This window comes from Nicotiana sylvestris, chromosome 10 (genome assembly GCF_000393655.2).
Source record: "Nicotiana sylvestris chromosome 10, ASM39365v2, whole genome shotgun sequence".
Taxonomy (NCBI): Eukaryota; Viridiplantae; Streptophyta; class Magnoliopsida; order Solanales; family Solanaceae; genus Nicotiana; species Nicotiana sylvestris.
The window spans coordinates 50,348,241-50,364,093 of record NC_091066.1 but is presented as its reverse complement, the minus strand read 5'-3'; the positions used below and the strand labels follow the sequence as shown (position 1 = coordinate 50,364,093).

Genomic DNA, 15,853 nt, shown 5'->3' with positions numbered 1-15,853 from the left:
TAAAGTTCAAAACAAAAAGCTTCCAAACCAAAAAGGTGCGAATTATTCCTAACACCAACAATAAAGTTCAAAACAAAAAGCTTCCAAATACGAGGCTTAGGGGTTAAGGTCATCATCTGAAACCGATGGATGAACCCCATGAACAGTAGTTGTAGGAGGAGCATGAACTGTTGGTACCACATCTGATGGACGGTCAGTAGAAGTCAGTGAGGATGACAGAATCATTTCACGCACCCGCTCAGTCAATACTAGAAGCATATGATCAGTTAGCACAGGAACCATGTGCTCTGTTAGTGCAGGAATCAAACGCATCACTAACACATCCAGGTTTGATGCTGATTGAGCACTCGAAGGTGGTATTAACGATGAAGCATCTGATCCAGAAGAGCCACGAAAATTCAGTCCATAGTAACATTTTGCTTGAGATCCAAGACCATATACTCTTCTCTTCTTTTTCCCTCCCGCGGCTTCGTAATACGCTTTCCATTGATCAATATCAAATTGAGTTTGTGTTTGTTCCTGTAATATTTTCTGATACCTTTCCTGTAAAAGAGGTGTAATAAGTAGTGAAATTAAAATAATTAAGTATGTCGAGCATTTAATTAAACAAAAGAGAGGATACTTTTCATACTCTTTTTATATTGTAGTAAATAAGATTATAAAATATTGGGCTTACATGCACGATTCGAGCTTTCTCATCAAGAAAAGATTTTCCATCATGCCCATGTGTATGGACGTACAAATGTAACTCACTTGATGTTGGGTCTCAACCCTTTTCAACAGCCTATACAAAAAAAAAAATATTTTTAAAAGGATGAAAATATTACTATAGTAGAACCAGAAATTTTGTCACACGTCACTGTTAACTCCATCTACGAAAAATACACGTCAATGTACAAATACAAATTGAGTAAAGTAAGGTTCTTCAATCTCTTGAATAGGTTTAGAATACAGAAAACTACTGAATTTGAGGCATGTAGGATAAGCTAAAAGGAGAGTTCCCAAAGGCAACCTGGAAAATATTGTTATGCAATAATCAAGGAAGTCCCAAATGGATATTTATAATGTATTTTGATATCTAGAAAAGACTTTACAACAGAGACATGCTAAGACCCACTATGTGAAGACGTAAGGGAGTACCACTAACACATGTTCTTTTAATGCAACTATTCAACAAACATATAAAGGAAGTTGTTGGTATGGCAGGGCATCAATAGAAATGTAAAAGGATATAGAGATGAAATTGAATGGACCATATCACATGCAAATGAAAGGCGCTTGCAATCTGAGGTACACAGGTGAAGGATTGCATATAGGTGTTCGTAACACGCAGCAGAAGATAATAACAATCCTAGGCAGATCTTTTCATGTTTAAAATTTATTTACATGACAATAGATCGGATCTGCAACGTATCTGGTGAAGAAAGTCTCGTTTTAAATTCTTCGATAGTGCGAAGACTCTATGTGTATCCACACCGAGACTGATCCTTGCTATCAACTCTTTGACCAATGAAAACCGCGAACAAATTGAACGAAGAATATATTGTTGAAATTTTTCTCAAAAATCTCAACTCAAATTAGAAGAACAAGAAACACTTTTCTTGTAATTGTATTTTCTCTCTTGTCTTTGTATTGCACTCTCACTTTCACAAAGTGGGTTTTCTTCTCAAGGAAAAATTATTCGGTAAATTTCTCCATCACCCTTTATATAGCATCACCTACAAACCCTTTTCTTATTTGGTTTAGATAATGATTTACTTAGGGTAAACGTTTATTCCAAAAATAAACTTATCGAAAAATTAGAATCTCATCTCAATGGGAAGATGACGACACGTCCTTATGGACTTTCACGTGAATGCTGCTAGCGTCCAATTCCAAATTGGACTTTTGGTAAAATTACCAATCCCATTTCTTATGGGTTTGAAGTCAACTTTCACGTCAATCCAATTAAGAATTGGATTGATCAAATTAAATTTTTCATTAATATTATATATAAATATTTGTTATATATATCAACCAAGAGATATAATTTAATTTTCTATTCCAAATAGAAAACTTCAATTTGTTCACAATATTAATTATATCTTCTGTGCTAGCAAAGAATATAATAATATTTTATTTGGACTAATAATTTATTTATTTGACTAATTAAATTCTATAATTTAATTATCAAATAACAAAATAATTAATCCTTTAGCAAAGATCAGAACACTCGTTAGTGTGGGACCCCATAGGTTCAATACTAAGTCGGTAACAAATTGATCACATCAATATACTAATCAAGGATGGCGTTTAGCAACACTCCTTAACGACCGGATAGAATGAAGTATAAAATTTACTCCCAAGAACCAGTAGAAGAATAATGTAGTAATTCCTTATGTCCTTATCGCTCTAGATCACCCTAGGATATGGTTCAACTGTCAAATCCTAATAGGCGACCAACTATGTGTTCATGTCAAATATAATCGACCATTGAATGACCTAAGAAACTCTTTTCTTCTTTCATTCAATTGCCCTGGCCAAGATTTTAATTTGGTCGTTTATAATTTATGATAACATGGAGCTTAAACTCATTACCAAGAGTTGACAGATTCCATCTTGATCAATCACTAATTCTACAAGTATTTAATCGCACCCAATATCCTTTCAACTATTGCCCTAGGGCCATAGGTGTTTAGTATCAAAGTACAATAAATAACTTGTCAATTACTATGACGATCTCAGGTCAAAGGAAACTCTTACATCACATTCTTCAAGAGAATATCCTATTGACAGTTTATGGTAATTCTAACCATTAGGAATTATCCAATGAGTCGGTTCAATGATCATATCTCTATATGCATCATCTATCTATGTAATTTAGTTAATGAGATCAACTAATCTTTATCCCATAAAGACGATCACATAAATATTGATCTAACCGGATTACTAATGTCCAAATTAATAATCCTACGATCAAGAACAAATTTAGATTAAATTGTAAGAGACTTTGCTCTCATTATCATGATCTCTATCACGATGACAAATCTCAAAATTTAATCAAGGACCTTATCAAATTAATCAAGCAATTAATAACAATGATAAAAGAATATCAAATGCCATACATATTTTATATCAAATAATGTTCACAAAAATATGTTGAAATCATCAAATATGATATTGGATCTAGGGCATATCTACTATATCCCTAACAATCTCCCACTTGCACTAGAGCCAATCGCTCTTGTACTTCATTCCCAATTTCCACTTGTGCTTGTCAAACTCCTTTGCGCCAAGAGCTTTAGTGAATGGGTTTGCGGCATTTTCTTTTCCATGAACCTTTTGAATCTCGACGTCTCCACATTCAATGATCTCTCTTATCAAGTGATACCTTCGCAGAACGTGTTTGGACTTTTGGTGTGATCTTGGTTCTTTTGCTTGAGCAATGGCTCCAGTATTGTCACACAACAGTGGAACCGCACCTTCTATTGAAGGAACCACACCAAGTTCAGTTAAGAACTTTTTCATCCATACAGCTTCCTTAGCAGCTTCACTAGCTGCTATATATTCTGCTTCAGTCACTGAATCAGCTACTGTAGCTTGTTTGGAACTTTTCCAACTCACTGCACCACCATTTAAGGTGAATACATAACCAGAAATAGATTTGCTATCATCTCTATCTGAAGAGAAACTTGCATCAGTATAACCTTCAAGTTTCAACTCAGAATCTCCATAGATGAGGAATTGGTCTTTAGTCCTTCTTAAGTACTTAAGAATGGTCTTCACCACCTTCCAATGTTCCTCACCAGGATTTGCCTGATAGCGGCTAGTCACTCCAAGTGCATAAGCCACATCAGGACGTGTACATGTCATGATATACATGATAGCTCCTACTGCACTAGCATAAGGGATCCTACTCATGCATTCTCTCTCTTCAGGTGTTTTAGGACAATCCTCCCTACTGAGGTAATTCCAGTGCCTATCAGTAGATAGCCTCTTTTGGAATTATCCATATTATACCTCTTTAAGATGGTATCAATGTACAAGACTGGGAATGTCCAAGCAGTTTTCTAGATCTATCTCTATAGATCTTTATTCCTAATATATAAGCTGTTTCTCCCAAGTCTTTCATGGAGAACTGTTCAGATAGCCAAATCTTGGTAATTTGCAATGCTGGTATGTCATTCCCTATGAGCAATATATCATCAACATACAACACTAAGAATATAATTGTGCTCCCACTAACCCTTTTGTACACACAAGGTTCTTCTTCGCTTCTAACAAAATTGAACTTTTCAATTGACTTGTTAAAGCGATATTCCAACTTTGAGAAGCTTGCTTTAGTCCATAAATGGATCTTTGGAGCTTGCAAATTTTATTATGATCAGACGAAGAAGTGAAACCTTCAGGTTGTGTCATGTACCCATCCTCTTCTAGCTCACCATTAAGGAAAGTTGTTTTCACATCCATTTGCTATATTTCATAATCATAGTATGTTGCTGTAGCAAGCAAAATCCGAATAGATTTGAGCATTTCCACGGGAGAGAAAATCTCGTCATAGTCGACTCCTTCTTTATGACGATATCCCTTGGGAACAAGACGGGCTTTGTAGGTCTCCACCTTTCCATCTGCTCCAATATTTTTCTTAAAAATCCATTTACAACCAATAGGCTTTATATCCTTTGAAGGTTCAACTAAAGTCCATAGTTTATTTTCCTTCATGGATTCCATTTCGGATTCCATGGCCTTTTACCACTTCTCATAATCAGAACTTTGTATAGCCTCTTCATAGTCTTAGGGTCGTCATCATTATGATCAATCTCATTTGATACATCATCTTGTGCCATTAAATTTAATCTAGTTGGTACATGACGTTCTCATGTAGACCTTCGAAGACGTATTTGTACAACCTGTTCACCTTGTGCTGGATTTGGTTGTTGTTCAATTTGGTTTGGAACTGGTTCATTAACCTGTTCTTGAACTTCATTTAGTTCTTGAACTTCAACCGTTGAAGATGGCAACTTCAAAACATCCTCAAAACATCCAATAAAGGTTCTTCAACTTGGATTTCATGATCTTTATATTGTGTTAATTCATTAGTTTCTTGATCTTCATCAAGTTCTATTTCTCCATTATAATTTCCTTCTAAAAGAAATTCCCTTTCCAAAAGGTTGCTCCTCTGGCCACAAACACTTTATGGTCAGAAGGATGATAAAAATAATATCCCATTGTTTCCTTGGGATACCCAATGAACCTACACTTATCAGATCTTAAGTCAAGTTTATCAGACTATAGTCTCTTAACATAAGCTGGACAACCCCAAACTTTAATATGTTTAAGGTTAGGCTTACATCATTTCCATATCTCATATGGTGTTACAGAGACTGACTTAGTGGGAACTTTATTAATTAAGTATGTTGCTGCTTCCAAAGCATATCCCCATAAATTTATTGGAAGATCAGTGAACCCCATCATAGATCTCACCATATCTAATAAGGTTCGATTTCTCCTTTCAGACACACCATTGTGTTGTGGTGTTCCTGGAGGTGTCCACTGTGAGAGAATCCCATTCTCTTTGAGATATCTGGTAAAATCTTCACTAAGATATTCTCCACCTCTATCAGACCTTAGTACTTTGATACTTTTACCAGTCTGCTTCTCAACTTCACTACGGAACCTTTTGAACATTTCAAAAGATTCAGACTTGTGTTTCATAAGATACACAAATCCATATCTTGACATATCATCAGTGAAGGTGATGAAGTAAGAATATCCACCTCTAACTTGAATTTTCATGGGCCCACAAACATCTGTATGAATTAGTCCCAATAATTCAGAAGCTCTTTCTCCACTTCCAGTAAATGGAGATTTAGTCATTTTTCCTTTGAGACAAGATTCACAAGTTGGATATGATTCAAAATCATACTTGTCAAGGTACCCTTCCTTGTACAACTTGTTAATTCTTTTCTCTCAAATATGACCAAGCCTACAATGCCAAAGTATGTATGATTTACTTGATCATCTCTTTTCCTCTTAAGGCTTGAAACATGCATAATCGAATTAGCATTCACATTAGGTAAGACATAAACATCATGTTGGAGATAGCCATTCACATATAAATTATCACCATAATTAATAGAGCAAATACCATTGCCTATAATACTGCGAGAACCATGTTTGTCTAACATAGAAGATGACATTATGTTCCAAACAAATTTAGGAACATAATAACAATCATCCAACATAAGTACTTTGCCCGTAGGCATTATTAAAGAAATTGATCCTACAGCTACGGCCACAACTTTTGCACTATTTCTAACTTGTAGATTAACTTCTCTTTTCTTTAGCCTCCTACTTATCTTGAACCCTTGCAACATATTACAGATGTTATAACCACTGCCAGTATCTAATAACTACATTGAAGAATTAGTAGTAGCTAAAGAAACCTTAAAAATATTTTTCATTAATGTCTCACCTTGTTTCTTGTCCTTTAGAATTGCAAGATATTCCTTGTAGTTTCTCTTCCAATGCCTTTTCTTTTTATAGTGAAAACATTCAGCATCATATACTGACTGCAAGATCAAATCTTCAGAAAGCTCTTTACCAAGCTTGTACCCCAACTTCTCATGTTCTTCGGTAAGAACAATCATATGATTGACAAGGGGTCCAACTGGAGAGTTTTCAATATCCAACTGTGTATCAACCATCTTCTTAAGATATTCAATGATTGCAGTTGGATCCATATTCTGATGTTTCCTCTGGAGTTCAGAACTGATAGAAGCGAGAATGATGTGTCTAATAGCAAGGCATTCTTCCAAGTGTTTCTGATATACCTTGGTGCCTTGAACATCATTCTCTGGTGGGACTATCTTTGTAGACTTATCGATCACATCAATGAGCCTTTCATGCATGAGAACAATTCTCAAATTTCTATATCAGTCATCAAAGTTTGGTCCTACCAAGTTGTTGGTCTCAAGTATTTCACGCAGTGATATAATAAACATATTGAGAAATCGAAAATATAGAAAAAAAAGGCAATGATATAATAATATATTTGCATATATCATGAAGGCAATGATATAAGAACATATTTGCATATATCATGAAGACATGGACTTTTATCTAAATGATATTTTCACTAATTATTTTAAACTATTTACCCTCATTATAGTTTACGAAATCTTTATTTGTGTTAGTGGAGTAAAGAAATCATTTAACAATATGTATGAGCCCCTTGGAAGTCAAGTCGTTTCTCACATATATTTTAAAGGTAGGTACTCTTACCAATTGTATCCCCATATAATTTTCTTAAATAACTCTATGTCAAATAGTCCCTTGGTAGTCAGGTCGATCCTATTGGAATAGTTGAGTTCAACCATCATGATAGCAATGAACTTATTAAATTTTATACTCCCCCGGGTGGTCCAGGCATCTAGTGTAAAATTGAATAATTCTTTCAATCCATACATCTAATGCAATAAATAATTTTAACATATTCTCGAACTATAAATCTCCTGGTAGTCAGGCCGCTCCTTATAAACAAGAAATAAGTAAAATTATTTACCTTGATGGATAGCTCTATAATAAAATATCTTATATTTTGTTATTTAAAAACTCAAATTTTAGCAAGAGGGTATTGCTACTAAAACAACTTTTAATAACATAAAGATCAAATCTTTTATAGCACATGAATTAAATTCAAGTTGTCTACATGCTTAGTCCTAAATTAATTTACATCACATGTAATAAATAATTTAAAATAAAGAATAAATATGAGACAAATAAACATAATACAACATACTATTAACATACATATCCTATATAGTGTAAAAGTTGAGAGTGAAACTTTATGTATCACATATAAATAAATTCATACCGCAATAACTTTATGGTTCATAACAGTAACAAAAAAAATTCAAAAGTGTTTTCAATTCATCATATGCAATTGAGGCTTCAGTAATATTTTTGACATATTTTAATTCTTAATAAAAATAATACCAGGTGGTAAACTTTCAAACAATTTAAAAATTGAGAAGTATTATGGTTTGAACTCTTCAAATATAATCTTAAAAATATTTCGTAAATTTTTTTTAGACACAATAAACCACGGCTCTGATACCACTGAAGGATTGCATATAGGTGTTCGTAACACACAGGGACGACAATAACAATTCTAGGCAGATCTTTTCGTGTTTAAAATTTATTTACATGTCAATAGATCAGATCTAAGACGTACCTGGTGAAGAAAGTCTCGTTTTAAATTTTTCGCGAAGACTCTATGCGTATCCACACCGAGACTGATCCTTGCTATCAACTCTTTGACCAATGAAACCCGCGAACAAATTGAACGAAGAATATTGTGTTGAAATTTTTCTCAAAAATCTCAACTCAAATTAGAAGAACAAGAAACACTTTTCTTGTGATTCTATTTTCTCTCTTGGCTTTGTATTGCACTCTCACTTTCAATAAGTGGGTTTTCTTCTCAAGGAAAAATTATTCGGCAAATTTTCTCCATCACCCTTTATATAGCATCACCTACAAACTCTTTCTTATCTGGTTGAGATAATGATTTACTTAGGATAAACGTTTATTCCAAAAATAAACTTATCGAAAAATTAGAATCCCATCTCAATGGGAAGATGCCGACACGTCCTTATGGACTTTCACGTGAACGCCACTAGCGTCCAATTCCAAATTGGACTTTTGGTAAAATTACCAATCCCATTTCTTATGGGTTTGAAGTCAACTTTCACGTCAATCCAATTAAGAATTGGATTGATCAAATTAAATTTTTCATTAATATTATATATAAATATTTATTATATATATCAACCAAGAGATATAATTTAATTTTCTATTCCAAATAGAATACTTCAATTTGTTCACAATATTAATTATATCTTCTGTGCTAGCAAAGAATATAATAATATTTCATTTGGACTAATAATTTATTTATTTAACTAATTAAATTCTATAATTTAATTATCAAATAACAAAATAATTAATCCTTTAGCAAAGATCAGAACACTCGTTAGTGTGCGACCCCATAGGTTAAATACTAAGCCGGTAGCAAATTGATCACATCAATATACTAACCAAGGGTGGTGTCTAGCAACACTCCTTAACGACCGGATAAAATGAAGTATACAATTTACTCTCAAGAACCAGTAGAAGAATAATGTAGTAATTCCTTCGGTCCTTATAGCTCTGGATCACCCTAGGATATAGTTCAACTGTCAAATCCTAATAGGCGACCAACTATGTGTTCATGTTAAATATAATCGACCGCTGAATGACCTAAGAAACTCTTTTCTTCTTTCATTCAATTGCCCTGGCCAAGGTCTTAATTTAGTCATTTATAATTTATGACAACATGGAGCTTAAACTCATTGCCAAGAGTTGACAGATTTCATCTCGATAAATCACTAATTCTACAAGTATTTAATCGCACCCAATATCCTTTCAACTATTGCCCTAGGGCCATAGGTGTCTAGTATCAAAGTACAATAAATAACTTGTCAATTACTATGACGATCTCAGGTCAAAGGAAACTCTTACATCACATTCTTCAAGAGAATATCCTATTGACAGTTTATGGTAATTCTAACCATTAGGAATTATCCAATGAGTCGGTTCAATGATCATATCTCTATATGCATCATCTATCTATGTAATTTAGTTAATGGGATCAACTAATTTTTATTCCATAAAGACGATCACATAAATATTGATCTAACCAGATTACTAATGTCCAAATTAATAATCCTGCGATCAAGAACAAATTTAGATTAAATTATAAGAAACTTTACTCTCATTATCATGATCTCCATCACAATGTTAAATCTCAAAATTTAATCAAGGATCTTATCAAATTAATCAAGCAATTAATAACAATGATAAAAGAATATCAAATGCCATACATATTTTATATCAAATAACGTTCACAAAAATATGTTCAAATCATCAAGTATGATATTGGATCTAGGGCATATCTACTATATCCCTAACAACAGGTCGATACTTGCTAGAACTATCTACCACATATGGCAGGAAAAGAACTGTAGAGTGTTTTAGCAGACTAAAAGGGTATTGAAGATGTACTAGACTGATCGTGCAAGAGGTACATTGTAGACTGCTGAATATACAGATTCAATTGCCTACACTAAAGAATGACATTTTGACACCAAAAGCAGACACCCGACACAATACTTCAAATGATTCAACACCGTAGATATACTTCAAATGGAGAACTCACTGACCCCAACTTCTAAATTTATTTCTTTGTCATCAATTCTTCTTGTATAACAAATTAACTATATCTTCATTTTGCCTGCGCTATTATATTGTATCAGCAGAAATGGCAACTTGTGCAAACACTATATATGGGAATATTAGAGTTTGTTGTAACCAGAAAAGAGTTTAAATTTTATACCTTAATGTTGTAAGAAAATATTATTTACAACACCTATTTTTATTGCTTACCCCGGACTCCATATGTACTACGAATATCTGATTGAGATCATTAAAGAGAATGCACAACAACAAATTAAAAGCTTTAGAACAGCATTTGAGTCATTTCACCCGCACAGTAAAGGGGTAATGACGAACATACAGTTTTTTTAGAAAAATGCAGAGAAGTCGCTAACACTGCTCTGCTACATTAAACTAACAATCTTCTCATAAAAAGATAAGTATTGGAAAGCACTTATCAAGAACTTGAACAATGTCCAAACAATACAGACAATTACTTATGAGTATAGCCAGCAATCATAGTGTTCCAAGAAACTAAATCTTTGTTTGGCATTGCTTTAAAGATCATTTCAGCTGAACTCATATCATGAGCCTCAACATATCCATTAAGAATAACATTATAAGCAGTAATATCCTTAGGCATATGATTAAAAATTACACTAGCTTTTTCTAGTTCACTTTTTTGTATAAAACCAACAAGAAGTGAAGTCCATGTCACCACTGTCTTCATTTCCATCCTATTGAACAGTTTGTCAGCTGATTCCATATCTCCAAACTTAGCATACATATCAATCAAACCATTTCCAAGATTATCGCTAATGTGTATCCCTTTCTTTATTACATACAAATGAATCAACTTCCCTATACCAAAATCACCCGTTTTCAAGCACGACGAGACAAGTCCAAGAAATTTAACCGAGTTAGGCTCAACTCCGTATCGACACATCTCATTGATTACACCAAGAACCTCATAAACACAACCATTTTGACCAAGATCATCAATGATCACATTCCAAGAAACAATATCTGGTTCAGGAATTTTATCAAACAGAATCATGATCTCATTAGACAAACCAAAACTAGCATACATATGTAAAAATGAATTTACAATATGAAGGTTCAACATATGTCCAAATTTAATTACTGAACAATGTAAGGCTTCACCAAAAAGTACTCTTTAGTACTAGACAAAGCTTTAATCACAAAAGGAAATGTATAATTATTAGGAACAAAACCATAATGCAATATTTTAACATAAAAACTCACTGCTTTACTTGGATTAAAACTAGAAGCATAACCCCTAATGAAAGCTAAGGTTACTATAAGCAATTCTTAACACCAACAAGAAGAAATTTTAAGTTCAGAGTTGCAATAAAGCTAAGGTTGCGATATACTTACAAGTCTCTTGCGATACTCCCCAATGGAGACAGAGCCTCCTGTGTGAGTCCCGGTGGAGACTCCACCCCTACCGCCACAACGATTATTTGCATTTATTTCTGACTTTTTAACACACTTGGGATCTTTCCAAAGTTGATCCCAACTTTCCCAAACTTCTACTGGAACGCCTCTTGGCCTAATTTTTTAGTTTCCATTTTGGAAATGAAATCTTTGTACCTTATTGATGGCTTATTCTCCCATTGGCTCCTCACTGCACTATCAATGGAAGAGTCCTAATAGAATTTCTTCTGAAATAATTTTATAAAGTAATAACATTAATATCTTATTTATAATAGTTAATACACTTCCTAATTTCATTATATAATGAGAAGTTATACCTTGAATTCTCCCTAGTAAAAGTTTTTTTATCTCGTTAGAGACACTTTTCCAATTGATTCCATTGGGATTAAGTTCTTGCTTGAAAGATTTAAATATTTTTGTCGAGCATAATCCACTAGGTTCTAATATGAAAAAATTTGAAGACAATAGTTGAAGGGGTATCATAAATCAAAATTTCTATATAAAAAATAATAGTAAAAACATGGACTAACCCTGTAGGAGCAAGAGTAACAAGTGTCCGCTGCCCGCAACTACTCGTGCACTCACCTTCGCCAATTGTGTTGCTTTGAGTAGATATTCCCTCACCTATTGGGTTACTCTGATCAGGTGTATTAGGAGATGATTCAGAATGGATAGTTGGGGTACTACTATGACCTGATGTTTGAACGGGTGTCGTACTGCTAGGAGCTAAAGTTTGTACTTGATTTATATGATTCTGCCCAACTAAAGAACTCGTACCACCTTGTTGAGGACTAATTATAGGAATGGGAGCAGAAGGCATATTTGCACGAATAGCAGGATTACCCCTACCCCTAACTGAGACTTGCCTCCACGAGTTATGCTATCTCTGCTCTCCTTCGAGTCATATCTACAAAAAAAATTACATGTAAGCGAATTAGAGTCATAAATTGGTATAAGTCAAGAATTAAGTCCCTACAAACAGAAAACATTGGTATAAGTCAAGAATTGGGCCAAAATTACTGCTAGATTTTTCAATTTTATAGTAAGTGATAAATTTAGGGAAATGAGTGAGAAGTTAGACATCAAAGAAAAGCAATAAATATAGATATATTCTTGTAGATAACATTCAACTTAGATTACAACAAACAAAACATATAGCATTCAGCTTAGATTACAACAAACAAAACACAGTAAGGTACATCAACATATTTTTAATTAACACATTAGTCACTATCTATTTCTTCTACGAAATCTTTCTTATCATCCTCTGTATCTTCCGTTTCATACTCTTCTTCTTCTTCTTCTTCTTCTTCTTCTTCAGTTTCATGTTGATCTAGCAATAATTCATCATCAACGTGCTCATCCATTTCAATTAAATCCCCATTTGGATCATGTAAGAGTATATTTTCATCAACGACAATGTTCATATCTATCACATAATCTTCAACTTCTTCAACTTGGAAGGGGAGATTCGCATCTGAAATTGCCATCACTTCCTCATCGGGTAATTCAACAACATGCCGAGGTTTAACTTTCAATACAGCTAACCAATCCTCCTTGTCCTTTCTCTTGCTAGGATAAGGAACATAACACACTTGAGTTGCTTGCATCGCAAGAATAAAAGGTTCATATTTTTTATATCGACGGCGATGGTTAACATCCACCAATTTGTATTGATTATGCTTTTTAACACCAACATTCATCGTTGGGTCAAACCATTCACACTTGAATAATATAGTATTCTTTAAAGGTTCTTCATGGTATTCTACTTGTATAATCTCTTGTATCCGACCATAGTAGTCACCAACATTTGGATCCGATATACAAACTCCATTGTTCATTGTTGATCTTGCGCTACCATGACTTTCTATGTGAAATTTATATCCATTAACAAAATACACTGAATGACATATTGCGCTTGTTAATGGTCCATGAGCAAGGCTACGCAAGAATGCATTATCAATATGGTTGCTTCGGACCTATTTAAAAAATTGTGAGACTTAGTTAAATTTAACAAGTCAATTTATGTACATTATTGTATAAAAGTAAATTATTGTTGGAGGCTTACATATTGCTTGAACCATATAGAGAAATATGTTTCAAGATTCTCATCTATTTGATCCTGAGATAGATTTAGATATTTTTCTTGTAAACGTTCCACGTACATACTTCATTGCAACAAAATAAGTTAAAATTAGTGCTTGTGATATATGAATATTTGTTATATTAAGCAAGTATAACTTTCAAATGTTACCTTACAAATGGCTCAACCTCTTTACAATTTAGTAGAATGTAAGTTTGGGCAGCCTTGATTTCTTCCAAGGATAAAATCCTCTTTTTTGCTTCTCCCAATAGTCGACCTGGATGTGTAAATATTAATAAATGTCCTTTATGATCTTTCATAACACCACCCTCATCATTCCGGTCCACATTATGATTACGTGTAATGACACGAGGTTCAAAATAATGAGAAAATAATTGTGTTGACTCTGTCATCAAGTATGCTTCACAAATAGATCCCTCAACCCTAGCTTTATTCCCAATCATTTTTTTTCAAAGTTCCAAGGTACCTAAATAGATAAATGAATGGACCGTTAAATTAAAAAGTCATGTGTAGAATATTTGTCACTATTATGACATAGAAGTTTTAAATTTACCTCTCAAAAGGATACATCCATCGATATTGTACAGGTCCAGCAATTCTTGCTTCATATGGTGTGCATGGGCAAATGTTCCATTGAGTTAAAGAACCCCTGTGGAAATATACGTTCCAACTTACACATAATCTCTCCATGTCAGCCACTCGTAGAGTGGTCAAAGTAAGATCTTTAAAAAATAAGCTCAATTCTATAAGTGTCTGCCACACATTACTAGAAAGTAGTTCACGAAAGGCAATAGGCATTAATCGTTGCATGAACTCGTGGAAATCATGACTTTTCATGCCAAATAACCTAGACTTGTTTGTCTCTAGACATCGACCCAAATTTGAAACATACCCATCTGGAAACTTAAAACTTTTTACCCAATCGAATAAGATATCTTTTGCTTCATTGTCTATTGTACATGCAGCTTTGGGATATTTTCCACTAGCATCCTTTGCCAACTGAGGTCTATCGCAATAGGTTAGCATATCCAGACATGCTTTGGGATTGTCTTTGGTTTTGTCTTTAACATTAAGAACTGTGTTAAATACATTATCAAAGATATTTTTTTCAATATGCATGACATCAAGATTATGCCAAATCTTGTTAGAACTCCAATAAGGCAAATCCCAAAAGATGCTTCGCTTTTTCCATCCACAAGATTTACATATTCTCGAATTAACTACTTGTGCATCTTCCTCTATTACTTTTCTTAGCCCTAACTCACTAATTTGGTTCAAAATTTTCTCTCCCGTTCTAAGTGCTAGTGGTAGCCTTTTGACAGTCTGACCTTTAAGAAAGCCTTTATGATCTTTCCTAAATGGATGATGTTGGTCAAGGAACATTCTATGACTATCAAACCAAGTTGTTTTCCCACCATGACATAATCTAAAAGATTGTGCTTCCTCCATACAATAAGGACATGCTAACTTGCCAGCAGTACTCCATCCTGATAACATATAATATGCTAGAAAGTCACTGATTGTCCACATCAAAGCCACCCTTAATTGAAAGTTTTGCTTTTTTGAGATGTCAAATGCTTCCACACCTTCCTCCCATAACAAGGTCAATTCTTTTATTAGAGGTTATAGAAAAACATCAATTTTTTGTTTAGGATTGGTTGGCCCTGGAATAATGACAGTTAAGAACATGTACACCTCTTTCATACACATCCAAGGAGGTAAGTTGTATGGAGTGACAATCACCGGCCACAAAGAGTATTTTCTTCCTAATTGACCAAATGGTTGGAAACCATTAGTACATAAACCCAGCCTCACATTCCTTGGTTCAGCAGCAAAAAATGAATGATTTTCATTGAAGTGCTTCCAAGCCTCAGAGTCTGATGGATGACGCATTACCCCCTCCTCTTGTATATGCTTATGATGCCATCTCATGCCATTGGCTGTAGCATGAGATGCATATAATCTTCGTAATCTAGGAATCAAAGGAAAACAATACATTCTTTTATAAGGGACTAATTTCCTCTTACGATAACCAACACGACGTTTAAACCTCTCGTAGCC

At 34.0% G+C, this 15,853-nt stretch overlaps 1 protein-coding gene and 1 pseudogene across 1 annotated transcript; both read right to left on the bottom strand.

Annotated features, from left to right (window-relative positions):
- Positions 1-96: 96 nt before the first annotated feature.
- Positions 97-12,508, bottom strand: LOC104225133 (uncharacterized; annotated as a pseudogene).
- Positions 889-3,900, bottom strand: LOC138880373 (secreted RxLR effector protein 161-like). The gene is made up of 2 exons (XM_070160420.1): positions 3,230-3,900; positions 889-1,012 (listed from the first exon to the last, which is right to left on the bottom strand). Exons 1-2 carry the CDS (start codon positions 3,898-3,900, stop codon positions 889-891), a joined length of 795 nt encoding a protein of 264 aa, XP_070016521.1.
- Positions 12,509-15,853: the final 3,345 nt, after the last annotated feature.

What these genes read in the sequence shown, in the direction of transcription:
- LOC138880373 (XM_070160420.1), bottom strand. Translation starts at nt 3,900, where the DNA reads ATGAGTAGGATCCCTTATGCTAGTGCAGTAGGAGCTATCATGTATATC. An exon ending in AAGTGGAAATTGGGAATGAA is followed by an intron (nt 1,013 to 3,229) that starts GTACAAGAGCGA and finishes AATATTTTCCAG; the next exon opens with GTTGCCTTTGGGAACTCTCC.